The following is a 14,735-nucleotide window of genomic DNA, read 5'->3' on the forward strand; positions in this document are numbered from 1 at the left end:
GCGATTCTCGCTATCAAGACATGTCACAGCAACAATCGGTGCTTGCGCTGACACATCTGCTACTCTCACCACACCAAGTCACTGAATTAGGAAGTGCTACTGAAATATTAATTAGTAGCTGACACATTCAAATGCAAGTGAGCCTCTACAGTGCCACTCCAAGAAGTGCTCTCTTGTCAGAGTATTAAGCTGGGCAAGGAGTGTGAACCCTCTCTTTTAAGTTAGGTTGCTTTCTGCCGTGTTTTTCAGAATATTTAATAAGAATTTGATCAATAAGAACCCCTTGCAGGCCATCAGAAAATTCACATCACCAGTATATTGCCCAGGTGGTTATAACAGGACCAAGACAATATGAAACCTGTAACTTTTTATTAAAAAAAAAATTAACAGCTTCAGAATAGATCAAATGTAATAACTTCTCCAAAAAATACCAAAAAGTACAGTGTAAAGCATCTTCTCATTAAATACAAACTAGCACTTTTGATGCACTGCATCAATGTTTTGCATCTAGGCTGATGCAAAAGAATTTTTTTGTTGCATCCTGGCACATGGAAAACGTATACACTGAAACAGGATGACTGACTACTCTTTACCTACTCAAATTCTAACAGTGGGACATTTATTAAAAAAAAAAATCCTACTAGTAATTGAGAAAGAAACCTTAACACCATTACATTTAGTTTGCCTCTGCTAAGGTGTATATTTTTCAACATTAAAAATAAAGGTTTAAGTCCTATTTAGCATCAGAGTGCACTCTGACTTCAAAACAATACCAAAAAAACAAAAAAAGCCCTTCTGCTGTCAAGTGCTCTTCAAGGTTAAGTTGCCAGTATATGCTAGTTAACTCGGAATTTGAAATAAAAATGCAAGGAAACCAACTCTGCCAAATATAAATTCTTCAAGAATGTGAAAATGAGTTAAACCTGCTTCAAACACCATAAACATTCCTGGATGCAGCAAGCCAGCCACCCTTGCACCTGACTGTACCTAACCCTCCTCACCAAAGAGCAGTGCCAAGATCATCAATGCCTGGTCTGGAAGCAATTCTGAAGAGGTGCCTCAGTTTCAGGGATTACATAAATATAGATTGAGGATGCCCCAGTTGTTACTGTCCTGCAGATTCTGATGCACACAGCTATGCTTAAAGCAGGTGGCTACATGTTCCTGCCTAATGCCTTACACATGCTGGCAAAGTGAGGGTTTTCCTCCAGAAGTGTTCCTCAGTTTCAAACAATTTCCAGATGTCTGACCACTTTGGATCAGCTTCACATCTTGCCTCTCTTTGGTATAAAAAAACAAGTGCCACAAGATTGCTTGCCTCCAGCTATTTTTAAGAGTTAGAGAAAACCCTCTAGGGGCAAGGCATGCAGGATGAGAATCCTGTATCTGGGAGGGCAAGAAACTACCATACTGCTGACTTCCTTCTGAAGGAAGGCTATATTTTTTCCTATCATATTATTCCAAAACATGAAGTTATTGCATTAAGTTTCTGAAAAAACTTTCAAAAAAGAAATAAAAAGTTTCAGAAGAAAAAGAGACTGATAAACTCCATTTACAGAGGAGGATGATGAAGCTATTTGGAATATAAAGGACTCTCACGCTGCCTGTGCAGTATTCCTCCAATATGGTATATGATCTGGACCACTTTTAAGGATAAGAGTAGAATAGTCTCCATCCCAGTTACAAGTTTTGGGTCTCAGCTAACAGCTTTATTTGTGAATGTGAGGATGCAAAACAGTTTTCAAGAAAGGAAAAAAAATGGAACTTTTTAAAAGCACAAAGAAGTACAGAACCAATGCTCCCATGAAAAATGCCGCTACATCGCTACCAAAGTATCCACGGACTGAGGCTCTGTGCTAAACTGGTCTCTGAAAGAGAGCTCAAAGGCAGTCCCTAAAAAAACCCTAAAATGGGGTTTGTAATTAAACACTTAAACAATCTTTACCATAACAGAGGGGTCAAAGAACTCAGCTGGGCAACAGAATCTTTTTCAACCAGGTGATGGTGCCACTACGTCAGATCAATTTCCACTTTTTCTCCCTCAGGGCATTAAGTCTTTTACCATTCCAAGTAAAAGTAATAAAGAGAGATAGCTCTGCCACCATCTTAGCAAGATGTCTGGAGAATTCTAGTGACATATGCTGTATTCTTCTGCCCACTTTCACTTCAGGGGCTTAGATAGGTGGGCTCAGTGCCCAAGTTCATCTGCGAGGTTAGCCCACTGTTACAAAACGGCTTCCTTTGTTCTGAGACAGTGCTGTCCTCTGCTCCTTCAGGATCCCAAATCGCTCGTTCAACGTCATCCCTGTCTGAAAAAGAAAGTAATTTAACCAAAACTTTAAAGGTGTTGGATTAATTTAATCAAAGTAATGGAGACAGAACAGTTTTTTCTTCAGTCTGTATCATCACTTAACTCCTTAGCTGCCTCACTTGGATTTTTTGTCACTTCCCACACCGTTTAGAAGTCAGATTGCATTACACATCAAGAGCTTGCATTTTCAGAATTCATTAAGAACACATGGTATATAATGTCAATACTCAAAGTCTACTCAAAATATTATAAGTTAAACTGAGGACAAACAGACTGAAAAACAGAATTTCCAGTACACATTTCCCCACATAGATTCTCTGCAACTTCAACAAATGCAACATTTTCACCATTTTAATGCAGGTTGCTTTCCAGTTCACTCAGCTAAGGCAGCAACCTGGAGTCTAATCCAGAAGTTCAATTGATTTTACACTACAGTAGTAGACTTTCTGACATAGTTCTTATTCCTGGATGGAACAAATGCAGATCAGTGCCTTGACTCCATGCCGATTTCTACAACTGGCACTAAGGAGCCGATTACAAGAACAGCGTCTAACTCTGTCACCCTGTAAGAATTCCTTCAGTGACAGCATTAGGATTGCTGCACCAAATCACCTGTCTTCATGAAACTTGTGAAAAATTGCTCATCTTTCAAGCCTTTACATGCTCACGTTTAATTTTTTTTTTTTCCTAGACGGACAGCAAAAGTTGCCTTATAAATTTGGCTGCCAGGGTTCCAGGCAGGTCACACAGCTGAAGCAGCTCATCCCTGAATTATTCACAGTTGGTGATGCAAGCACAGCAGGAGCACCAGAAGCCTTTTAGAAATATTCAACATTTTAAATACATTTAAATCATGTGGGCATGCAAGGCATGAACTAGAAGAACAGGAACAGTGAGTTTAGCTACTTGCTCGAAGTTTCATAGCGAGTTAGCGGAAAGACTGGAAGTGGAAACAAGTAGTAGTCACTAGTTCTCTCTTTCTGTCACTTGGGAGTCTAGGAGCAAAGTGTCTCACTGGCTTTTATTGGTCTCGAAACTACTTCCACAGTTATGAGAGGAAAATTGCATTTACCTGTTTTCCAACACTATTTATATCAAACTGCAATGGAACCCCTTTTGGAATCTTCTTCTCTTCAGACTGGTCCCTCTTCATCAGAAATGGTGGCACAGGACTACGAGTTAATCGTAATTTCTGGGAACTGTGAAAGAAGAATGTTAAAAAGGACATGATGAACACGTGTTTTATGCAAGAAAGCCTTAATGCTGATAGAGGTATGAATTTTTCATCAAATCATTTGACCAGGCTGGCTGAAAAGCTGGAGGGCAAAAATTCAAGAAGGTAAGTCAGGCAAAACTAAAAAAGGGACAATTTGTTATGGTTATCAGACACAAAGAGTCCCAGCAGGAAACCAACTTATTTTTCATCTGCAATTTTATTAACAGACTTGTAATTTGTGGTTAATTTATCATATAAATACAAAAAATAAAAATTGGTACAGTCTTCCTTATTGATAAAACACTACCAAGGAAACGCTAATCAAGACATTTTTAAAATATACCACCTATAAACAACAGTACCACCAACTTCCCAAACACAAATACAGCAATGCTCTCTTTAAGTACGAGTCCAGCAGTATTTTATGAATCGGGGAGTAACTGTTACCATCACTCATCAAGTAGGTGTTCATTCATTTCACTCAGAGGTGAAAAACAGCTGTGACATGGCCTGATTTGGAAGGACAAAGTGAAAATCTACCAGCCCATCACTCACCCACTCTATACATCACATCAAGCTCCTAACTGGGAGCTGACATTGTGAGATCCAGCTGTGATATCATTCAAACACTGCTCAGAAACACTCAGAAAGGGGCTAGACTTAAAAGCCTTCACAAGAAGCTATGATTTTGAGGCCACCTAAAACATTACCCGCAAGGAATGCATTATATGGTTCAAAGCAGCAATTTCTTTTATGTTCAGAACATTTCAGAACTTAATTGAAAACTCACACTGGGCTTATGATTGCTCCTGGGTTGTCAATGGACACAGTCAGGATCCCTCCACTTGTGCTAGAAGTTCGCCATCTAGTTTGAAAACACAAAAATCACTTACAAAAATTGTGCAGAGATTTCAGTCAGGGTATCTTTAAAGGTATGTTCAAGACATTGGCCACCAAAGAATGTGCAAGCTTTTGGAATGTTGGCCAGTACAAAGATCACATGCTATTGACACTTGGCTATCCATTCTTGTACCTTTTACATTACCTACACCTATTCAGGAGAGCACTGAATCACATGCTGTTGAGGTGCACCAGAGCTACAGCACTGACTCAAGAGCTCACTTCTTTAAAACATTCAGTTTTCTTGCCACACATGGGGCCAAAGTGGCCCACACAGCAAATTCAAGAGCTGATAGACTGCATTGTGGCACCTGCTGCTTTCCTTGGTCTTTTGTGTTCCCAAAAAACACCCTGCAAAGAGCCCAGCAGGCACAGAATGGTATGGGAAGAGTATATGGGGGAAGAGCCCAGTGGCCTCCTTGGGCTCTGCCTTTTTCATTTCTAAACTGCTTTATTTACGTATATGCATATTAAATAAAAGGAAAATTACAACAAGAGCTCAGGATAACACTGACATTTGAATTTTTCTGCTAGTCTATGCAGTATTCAAGAGGACTAGAGATTAGCCTGATCCTCTTACCATCCTCCCCCTCATTCCTGCAAATGTCTTATGCAAACCAACTCCTCCTGGTTAAATTAGAAGATAATTTAGGAAATAACTGAGAATAGAGGGAGGATCACTGTCACTTTAGTTGATATGCCTAGAGGGGAAAAAAATCCACCCCCCTTCTATTATCATATCCAGGAAGTCTGAGCTAAAATGAGAATCTTACATGCTACAAAGCTGAAGATTTCCAAATTAGATACTTACTGGCGAGTTCTCTTTCCTGTCTGATTATCAAGATCATCTGTTGACTGCACTTGGGCCTGCACCTGAAAACACATCAGTACAGACACCAGATTTGAATATTGTTTCAATTCCTATTGTAGCAGCTGGAAATACAGAAGTTCAAAAACAGAAGTTTAAAGTTGTTTGTACACTCTGCACAAACAGATTTGTAGTTTCAGAGGGACTTCAAAGATAAGAGTCCTATTAATTTCACAAGACATTGCAAAGAAATTACTTTAAGAACACAAAATGAGTTAAACAAAACTGCCAATAGAGTAGTGGCAACATTTTGGAGGACTATGTCAGCGTAAGACACGTCAAAATGTTACTACACTAGCAAGAAAAGTCTGTCTAGTTCCTGATCCTGTCTGTAATTTTGCAAACCATCTGGAAGGAAGTCAACAGCTACTTACAGCCACAATGATGGCAGATGTAGAATGAGGGCACAAATAAAAACCAAACCCACCACTTTTCATTCACTGTGCACTCTCTGATCTCTCCATCCTACTAAAATAACTAAAAAATCCTTAAGTAACTAAAATAACTGAAATAAATAACCACAAAATAACTAAAAAAGCAAACCAAACCATAATCAGATTCTAAAATGTATTTCTGCTCTATTATTCACCTGAAAGCAACTTCTAAAAGCTGGACAAAGCTTTCTAACATTAACTTAAGAAAGGAAAAATTAATACCTTGCAACTACCCTCAAACACTGACAAGTTCCATGCCTCTCAGAATTGCTTAATTACATTGGAATGTGAAGCAAGACTCAATGGATTACAGTAACTAAAGAGAACGAGTGCACTTCCCTAGAAGAACCTGTGGCTATTTCACAGTTTCTGCAAACCTGAGGTTTCTACTCAGATCTGACATTTGAAGTTGATTCAATAATATCAGTGTTGCAGGTTAGCTTAGAACCTATAGCCCAACTGCCTTGTTCTTTTAAAAATTTGTATTTACCTTCAGGCCCCTTCTAAATAGGAAAGTTGCTTGACGAGTATCTTTCTGCTGATTTAGTTTGTTTCCAATTCTGACAAACGTAGATGGCATGTTATTCCTGTAAGATTTATTAAAAATATAGTTATAAAATGCTCCACAAGGAACATCTTAGAGATACTACTATGAGAGTCAAAAAAGTGTCCAAAACATCCATAAGTGTCCAAAACATCTGTAGTGCTGCCTCTCTTTGCGGCTGAATGCTTCAGCTGGGATAAGCTCCTCACTGACTAGGAATGAAACACATTATTCATAAATGGGGAAATCACTGTTGGTACATAGAAACCAAATGTTCATACATCACAGGACAATATGGTCATTAATTCTGCTTTTCACTTTGATCAGTATCCTCCAGCACTTTAAATGTTGGTTAGATGGAAAAAAAAAATTAAAATCAGTATGTATAAAGAAACTTTGTTTACAGTTTTCATGATATAGTCACAGAGTGAAACCTTTTATCATGGAGACCATTTTGGTTGCAGTTTATAACACATGTTAATTCCAGCACAAATAAAACATGCAATGGCTTTCCTAAAGCTGCAGATGGCACCAGCTTCCACAAAGGCATTTAGAAAGTTCACTAAACCATGGCTAACATTTCTGAGCTATCAAAATCCACAGCGGTCATTTCCATACAGAACCATGAAACACAGAATGCTTTGGGCTGGAAGGAACCTTAAAGAACCCCTAGATTCAACCCCCCTGTCATGGGCAGGGGCACCGTCCACAAGATCAGGTTGCTCAAATATAGGCTGCCTGTGATTTAACTGAAGGCAAAATACCAGATGCTCAAAAATAGAGGCACTCCTGAGTGCTCTACATCATAACAAACATATGGCTTTGTCTTGAGACCATGTTTGTCAATTATTGGATTCCAGATTTGTACAACTTCACACACAAGGTGGTTTTGACCATATTGCTACTGCCAGTACCTACTGTCTTCTCTTAGCCTCAGTCCTGTCAAACAAGATTCACTGTGGCAAGTTGCCAAGTAGTGTTCAGAAAGCAGGCTTGGTAATTTACCTCCTGTTTAGCAGGGCAGGCCTCCTGAGAGCAGGAGCTTGTTTTCTCTGCATTTCAGATTGTCTCTGCAGGTTTGTCTTCCTTTTCAAGACCGGATAATTCCGCTGTGCATTCTTAAAAAACAATAAACATATTCAGCATAATGTATGCTGTACACACACCAACATTTTTATTTCGGTTTCCATTTACAAACCGTGATTAGAATACACTTGGCTTTGCCTACCTTTCACAATCTACTGTAATTTGAAAACACCTTCTACAATTTCATGAATTCTATATTCTCCACATTCTCAGGAGAAAAAAAAAAGCAGCAATATACCTTAGCAGTTATTTTTTTTATTACCATATCTCCCTCAACTGACAAAAATCCATGCTGGACATGTCTTAAAATTAGTCTTCTTCAGAAATCCAAAGGCAAATCCTATTTCACAATACTGAATGAGATGAAGCAGGCAACAAGGCACTGGAGTAGTGCAGAGAAGGGAGCCTATTGATGGAGTTTAGTATTCTGCAAAAACTTGCAATTTTCTAACAGCACATGCTTAGCACCTGCAGGTTGGCTGAACCATTGGTCTGCAAGAAAACCAATTTTCCTTGTAAAAATACAGTAACTCCCTCCATACTCACACAGAATATACTTCTGTACTTCAACTCTCATGACTTGCAACCCAATTAAGTGTTAGAAACTATTTTCACACCTAGTCATTATCCAGCCCACTCAAAACAAACAAGAACTCAGCCAACACATTCCCAATTTGATACAAGCTTTTACCATTTGTCTCCATTTTGTATTTCAGTAGCACTGCTCTGAAGCACTCATGTTTCATTTTTTTAACCTGTTCTGACACAAATCACCAGGGTTGCATTGATTCATTACCTTCTCACTCAGTGGCTGCCTGTTCAGAGGACTGACTCCTTTGTGTGAACCCACAGCTTTCTTGGCTGCCAGGCCAGTTATGACTCCATAAGAACGCTTCTTCCCTGCTATCTTCTTTCTGCGTGCCAAACGGTTCTTACCATAACCTGCAAGGAACACAGAAAGCTCAACAATTCTTCCTGAAAGGAAAAGATTAATGCTTTAAGATGCCTTGCAGGCAGCACAAGTTATTTGGCTGCACACTTCAAGCCTTAGAGCAGAGGCCACCACTACACTTGAAGGCAATTTGGTCACTCAGTTTAGCAGGTCTGGCCCAAGCCCCAGCAGAGCAATGATCTGCTTCTCATACAGAGCACAGTTTTACCGTAGTTCATGGCATTCATTTTTGCTGAAAATTTCTTATTTGAAATATCTGCAGGGAGAACTTAAGAGTCTTCTAGCACAGAAAACTACCAAAATACTCTGAAATGGAACTTCATCAAGTACTGAACAATGTAAAACCAAACCACAGTCCCTCAGCTTCCTATCCATTCAGCAAACTTCAAATTACTAGTTTAATTTAAAAGGAAAAAAAAAAAAACAAAACAGCTTCAAAGATTATTTATTTAAATCAGTGGTTCCCAAGACATGACTTAGAAGGAAAGAACATAGCAATTGGCCCACAAAAGCACATTAAACAGCACATGAATTATAAAACATCTGAAGTGTTTTCAATTAGAAGTCTGCATGGCAGTGCAGCCAAACTGAGGACTGAAAGCAGCTTTTGAATATAAAAGGCTTTTAGTAAGTCTGAGGTCTGCAGTATCTCCAGTTACCAGGGATTGATTAACCTAGTCTGGAGTCATTTAGCTTCATGCTGTGAATACAACCATGCTCCAGTTTTGTCCCCAAGCACCCTTGCCTCTAGAACCTCAGACTGCAAAACAGATTTCAGACTGAGGAGTCAGCTCTCCAGCAACAGACACATTCAGTTTTAACATATCTGACTTAACAGCATTGACAATAAATCTGTGCTTTCTCATGAGACAGGAGCCATGACATGAGGTAAGCCACTGGTCAGACTCCAGCTCAGATCAATTTGCCATGGAGAACTGCTGTGTACACACATTTTGTGGCTGATTAGCAAATGCTCTCCTTTTCCAAGAGAAAAGCCGAGAAACAGGGTTGCTTAGGCTGAAAGGGACCTCACAAGCTCTATAAACCAACCTCTGCTCAAATAATTGAAAACCTCCTAGTTAGCTCAGGCTGCACGGGGCTTTGTGCAGTTGCATTCTGTGTATCACTAAGGACAACTTTTATTCAAATGAACAATGCTCATCTCTCTGCTTTTAACCCCAAAAGCTGAATAGAATCCAGCTCAAGCTCCTCGCTTCTTTCCAGAAAGTTTGGTAGCCACTTCTAAAACCACAAGGAACTGAACACTGCTGATCATTTGTGGTTTCTGCAGTCGTCCACAGTGGCTTTGCTACTTATCAGAATAACTTCAATAGCAACAGAGTAGCAATAAATCTACTGCTAAGCTAGTAATAACTAGAATGCTCACAAGAACTATTTAATGACACCTGCTTAAAAACAATAGAAGAGATTTGTTTTCACTGTGAGAAAACGTGCCAAGCTATATAGGGGGAGGCAGTTGAAACTATTCAATGTTTCAAGATGTCATGAATCTGGCAATTTTGCAAAGAAATTGTTTGCTTTTTCCCAGAACATGGGAAGAGAAGCCGGTGAGGTTCCAGTAGAGAAAAGTAACTGCCTAAGACAGCAGTATTTAGAGCTTCAAGTTTACAGATCAAGCTTCTCCTAAAATTCTAAAAGCTAATACTTGTTTCTTTTGTGGTCTTTTGATGATAAACAATTGCACTTGACAACTGCAGTTATAAACAGAGCCTACATGTTTGATAATCTACAACTTAAATTCACTTACTCTTCACCCACACAAATCCTCACACTTGGGCTGAGAGATGTAAATTTTTCTCCAGCCCTGTCACCAATTTATTAGAGATGTACAAGTAACACAGTTGCATGGGTCTACACAGAAATCAAAACTCCTCTGAGCCCTGAGTAACACAACATTCCACTGATCCTTAAAGACATTTGTGTCTAAGACACAAAGGAGGAGCTGCTGCTACAACAAACACTAAGCAAGACAAAGATAACACAGGGATTATTGTGAGTACACCAGACAGAAGTGTCTTTGTTTTAAAGGAATGCTACTAAACAAGAAATTACATGTATTAACCTAAACACCTAATTAGCTCATGGTGGTAAGCTTTCTTATCAGACAGTATTCTTCTACATTTTGATCATCCTGTACTAAATAAGACACTTTTCAAAACTAACTGCAAGCAAAACCAGTCTGCACTTCAAGCACCAGTACATGGAGCTATCTATGTACTGAACTAAAGCCTGGGAATAATTTAAAAACTCTTCCTGTTTATCAAAAAAACCATGAGTTACTCAGGGGAACATACAGCAAAGCTGTTATTGTGCACTCTTCCTCTCCTCACTCCCTGCCTATATGACTTTTTCCCCTTTTTGTATTCCACTGTAAGAACACTGGCTTAAGAAGGCTGACACAATACTTCCTCTGCATCTCAAGCTCTTACAAGAAAAGCCAACTCACACTGTGCACTATCCATTTAAATATTCCTGAGCCAGGACCACAGTCTATAGTAACAGATACTTTGGGGAGGCCTGTAAAGAGAATTCTACCCAGCAAATATGAATATGCTTTTCTTTTGCACAAAGCTCTGAGCTCTGGCAAGGCCTCCACATCTCCAATTACAAAGGCTTTGGCATAAGCACTTGTTCTGTCCATGTCTGAGAAGGGGCAAGGTATCATCACAATTCCCAAAATTAAAATTAATGTGAAGAATCAGAAAGCAAGCCAATTCTTCCTTGAGTCAAAGACAGTCCTTCAAGAATCTAAACATGTGGCCAAACATGTCACTTACTTTCTCACACTGAATCAGAAACAAAACCAAGTACAAATAGATTAAAAATACCCCTGAATTATAATCAAAAGACACTATTTGAAAGACAAGTGAATTGACCACGTCATTCCACACATTTCATTATTCCACCTTTCAGCTCAAGAAAGATAATGTGGAATCTGTATTACATTTGGCACACACACCTTTCTGCTGTTGCATTCCCCACTTGGAGCCTTGTGAACTGAACTGCTGAGCTCGATTCTGCTGAAGCCCTCTTTTTATTTTGGGAGAATATTGCTTTCTTTCTTCTTTCTTGTTCAGTTTGATTATATCATCTACAAAAAGAAAAAAGAAAAATTGGCATACTGTATTAAATTTGTCATACTGAATACAGCCTGGAGTCACAGGAGACAGACCAGTCAATCCTGCAAAGGCAGCACATACAAGTTAAGGTTCCAGGAACATTATCACTATAAACATCCAGTCCCTGTTATGTCTTACAGAAGTTACTTTATAATACAATGCCCCAGCAAAGGGAAGCAGTTTCACACATCCAGAAAATGTGAGACACGTGTAAGATCATGGCATTCAGCCCGGCATTAAATTTTAATCTGAATTACTCTACTAGTTTTTGTACACTATTAAAGAAATGAAAATCCAATCTCATGCCCAGACTTTTCAGAGACCAGATAAAATGTCAATTCCAGCCTTAGTTCTTTCATTCTAAGCTACTTAAGAAAGATCACACAGACACAACTCAAGCCATCAGTTATCTTCAGATGTTCACCAGGACTGCAATGATGGGGAAAGAGGCAAGCAAGACCTCTCTCCCCAGGAATCTACAATCCAAAGCAATCACCTTATCTATTGTCCAGGGAAACAATCCCAGACAAGTTATTCATAAGTTCAAAAATATGTGTAAGAAACAAGCTGATGAAAAGCAAACAGCAGATCTGTCCAGTGCAAATTATGCTACACCAGCTTGATTTCCTTCATTGACCTAGGAGCCAGCTCAGGAGAGAAGAGTAAAGCAAGAGGTGTGGCAGCTTTTATCTGACTGCCAGCTTGTTTACAAGAACACCTTAAAGGAAACTGTCAAACTGTGTTTACTGCATCTTTATCTTGAGAACACAACTGATAAAAAATGTAATGTTTTAATAGGAAGCCTCCCCAAACAGGTGGACAGTCTTTTTTCAGTCAAGGAAAGATGGAAATGGCATTACTGTGTTTGTGGCTGAGTTCAAATGGACTCATAAGGGGTAGAACAGAGAAAAGAGTGTAAAAACATAAACAACAAAAATCACAACACTATTACCCAATGGTTTGCACCCTGTCAAAAGAAAGCCAAGAGAAAATTGATTCACTTTGCTGCAAAAATCTACTAGGACAAGAATACTGATACAGGTCACTCAGGGTCTGATATCTACACAATCTTCTTTACCAAAGGGGTTGTCCCTGCAACAAGGATTCCAAACTATCCTTTTATACACAAAGAAAACCAAAGCCACTTCAAACATGGATTCATGCTTCACAGTTCATCTGCTTCATCTTAAATCAATTTTTTTCAAGTTGCTGCACACAAGGCTACAACTTTTTAAACAAAACTTAAATTTCAGCTATTCTCTTATTTGGGTAAATGAAGGACATTTGGGACTTCATGCATTTGTTAGAGGAGCCACACTGAAGCAGTTTTCTATCTTGAATGACATCAGAGACCACAAGTACAGCTAGAACAGCAGAGTTATCTGGGAGCAGTATCCAACTGGAAGCTCAGCTGCACATAACACAACCACAATATGTTTAATCTTTATTACTATATGAGAATTTACTCAACATAATGATCTCAGTCTTAAGACTTCCTAGATTAGGGTCATGTCAGTTTCTTTGATATCACACGAGACGTGGGACTGCGTCTTCTCTTTGGTCACACCTGACACAGAGCTTTCACCTGGGGACAGCAGCTGGGGTGACAAGGTTCTCATGCACCCAAAGAAGCACCCACTTCACAACACCACTTTAAAACAACATCCTCGTGACACTGCAACAGTCCTTTGCAGTCTGCTATTAGTTAATTTAGTCAGCAATGCTGACTGAAAGGATAACTCAGCCAGGAAACATTAGAATATGTGAAAACACAACAAGTCAGGACCAATAACTCTATTAGCAACCCTGAAAACAAAGATTGTGTGCAATGGGTAAAAACAGATTTACCTTTCTATGAATGCTGTAGCACCACTCTACATTCAAACTCTAGACATCATCTCACAAGTTATCTCCACTGCCCAAAGAACTCCACTGAATTATTTACAGAGGGGAAAATTGTACATATCCTCTTATTTTATGATGGCCCACAAAGAGACCAAGTCCACTATTAATAATTTCAGTTCACACTATGAATCTTTTGCTTTTTGAAGAAAGTCTCCCGATAGCACCAATCTATCATGCTCTGGTAGTATCACAAAGCAGTATTGGAATGTACAAAACAATTAATTTTTTTTTATCCTAATAAAAGTAAACTGGAAGATGCAGCCCATGAACACACCAAACTGCCCTGACTGTTAAGGGGGCTCAGTACACAGCACCAGAACAGAACTTCTCTGAGATACCTCCCTGAAGTAGCTACAGCGTGGATGTCTGTTTCTCACACGCTGGAGAGACACAGCTCTGCAGGTTTGTCATGAGCCTGTGCAACTTCCTAACACACACATACACACACATATATGCACACACAGCCCGCACAGGCGGGCAGGGGACACGGGGCAGACTGTCACAGCAAACTACGTGGTAGAGGTGACGTCATGCTCGGCGTGGCTGGTCTTATATAGCAAAGAGGTTACACGGGAGACTTGCGACTGCCGACTCCCAAACCTGAGAAGAAAAGGCCAGGCCAGCTGAGAGACCACCAAACCTCACCCATCCCTGCAGCTGCGAGCGCCAGGCGAGGCCCTGGGACGCCCACCGAGGCCGCCCAGCCTAAGGCCCGAGTACTGAGGCCCTCACTGGGCCAAAAGTGTCCCGCTCTGCGGCCTGCTCACACCACCAAGCGACACAAAGGGGTCCCGGCTCTTCCCTGCCAAGGACCGCGACCCCGGACGCCGCTGGTCCCGGTGGCACGGCCGGGACTCGCCCCCGTGCCCAGCCCCGGGCGCCACCCTCGCCCCTCCTGCGCTCCCGCTGTGGGAGGGTCCCGTCCTTTCCCCTCCCCACCCCCCCGCCCTCGTTGGTTCCGCCCGCGCCGGTGCCCGGCACAGCCCGGTTGGTTCGTTCCGCCCCTCCCCGTCCCCGGCACTTGGTTTATCCCGAGCCCCTCGCCCTGTCGCCTACAGCGGTCGCCCCGGTCCCGCTTCTCACCCAGGGACATGTCGATCTTCTCCACGCTCTCGCCGCCGCCGTGCCGGGCCCCCGCCGCGGCCGAGGAGCCCGGGAGCGGTGCCGCAGCCCCGAACGCGTTCATGGCCGCCTCCCTCAGACCGAACCGCCCCCAGTCGGGCCCGCGCATGCGCAACAGCTCCGCCCAGCCCAGCGCACAGCCGCCCGCGCCGGGGAGCGGCACAGCGCCCCTCTGGCACGGCGCCTCCTGGCGGCCGGGAGGAGCAGGTACAGCGGGCGGGGGGCGATGATGCCGGGGGGCGATGATGCCGGGGGGC

General features: G+C 41.3%; 1 protein-coding gene across 2 annotated transcripts; it reads right to left on the reverse strand.

Moving 5' to 3' along the window:
- Positions 1–352: 352 nt before the first annotated feature.
- FYTTD1 (forty-two-three domain containing 1) lies at positions 353–14,602 on the reverse strand. Of its 2 annotated transcripts, none has more exons than XM_041467864.1 (9): positions 14,440–14,602; positions 11,292–11,423; positions 8,156–8,301; positions 7,279–7,391; positions 6,220–6,316; positions 5,239–5,300; positions 4,318–4,392; positions 3,384–3,510; positions 353–2,309 (listed from the first exon to the last, which is right to left on the reverse strand). In XM_041467864.1, the coding sequence occupies exons 1-9, from the start codon at positions 14,585–14,587 to the stop codon at positions 2,214–2,216; spliced, it is 996 nt and encodes a 331-aa protein (XP_041323798.1). In that variant the 5' UTR covers positions 14,588–14,602; the 3' UTR covers positions 353–2,213. The 2 variants fall into 2 exon arrangements, with proteins under 2 accessions (XP_041323798.1, XP_041323797.1); XM_041467863.1 differs by having other exon boundaries at positions 8,156–8,334.
- Positions 14,603–14,735: the final 133 nt, after the last annotated feature.

Source organism: Pyrgilauda ruficollis, unplaced genomic scaffold (assembly GCF_017590135.1).
Source record: "Pyrgilauda ruficollis isolate IOZ18807 unplaced genomic scaffold, ASM1759013v1 scaffold21, whole genome shotgun sequence".
Classification (NCBI taxonomy): Eukaryota; Metazoa; Chordata; class Aves; order Passeriformes; family Passeridae; genus Pyrgilauda; species Pyrgilauda ruficollis.

What these genes read in the sequence shown, in the direction of transcription:
- FYTTD1 (XM_041467863.1), bottom strand. Translation starts at nt 14,587, where the DNA reads ATGCGCGGGCCCGACTGGGGGCGGTTCGGTCTGAGGGAGGCGGCCATG. An exon ending in CCTGCCCTGCTAAACAGGAG is followed by an intron (nt 6,317 to 7,278) that starts GTAAATTACCAA and finishes TAAATCTTACAG; the next exon opens with GAATAACATGCCATCTACGT. An exon ending in ACAGGAAAGAGAACTCGCCA is followed by an intron (nt 4,393 to 5,238) that starts GTAAGTATCTAA and finishes TTTTCAAACTAG; the next exon opens with ATGGCGAACTTCTAGCACAA.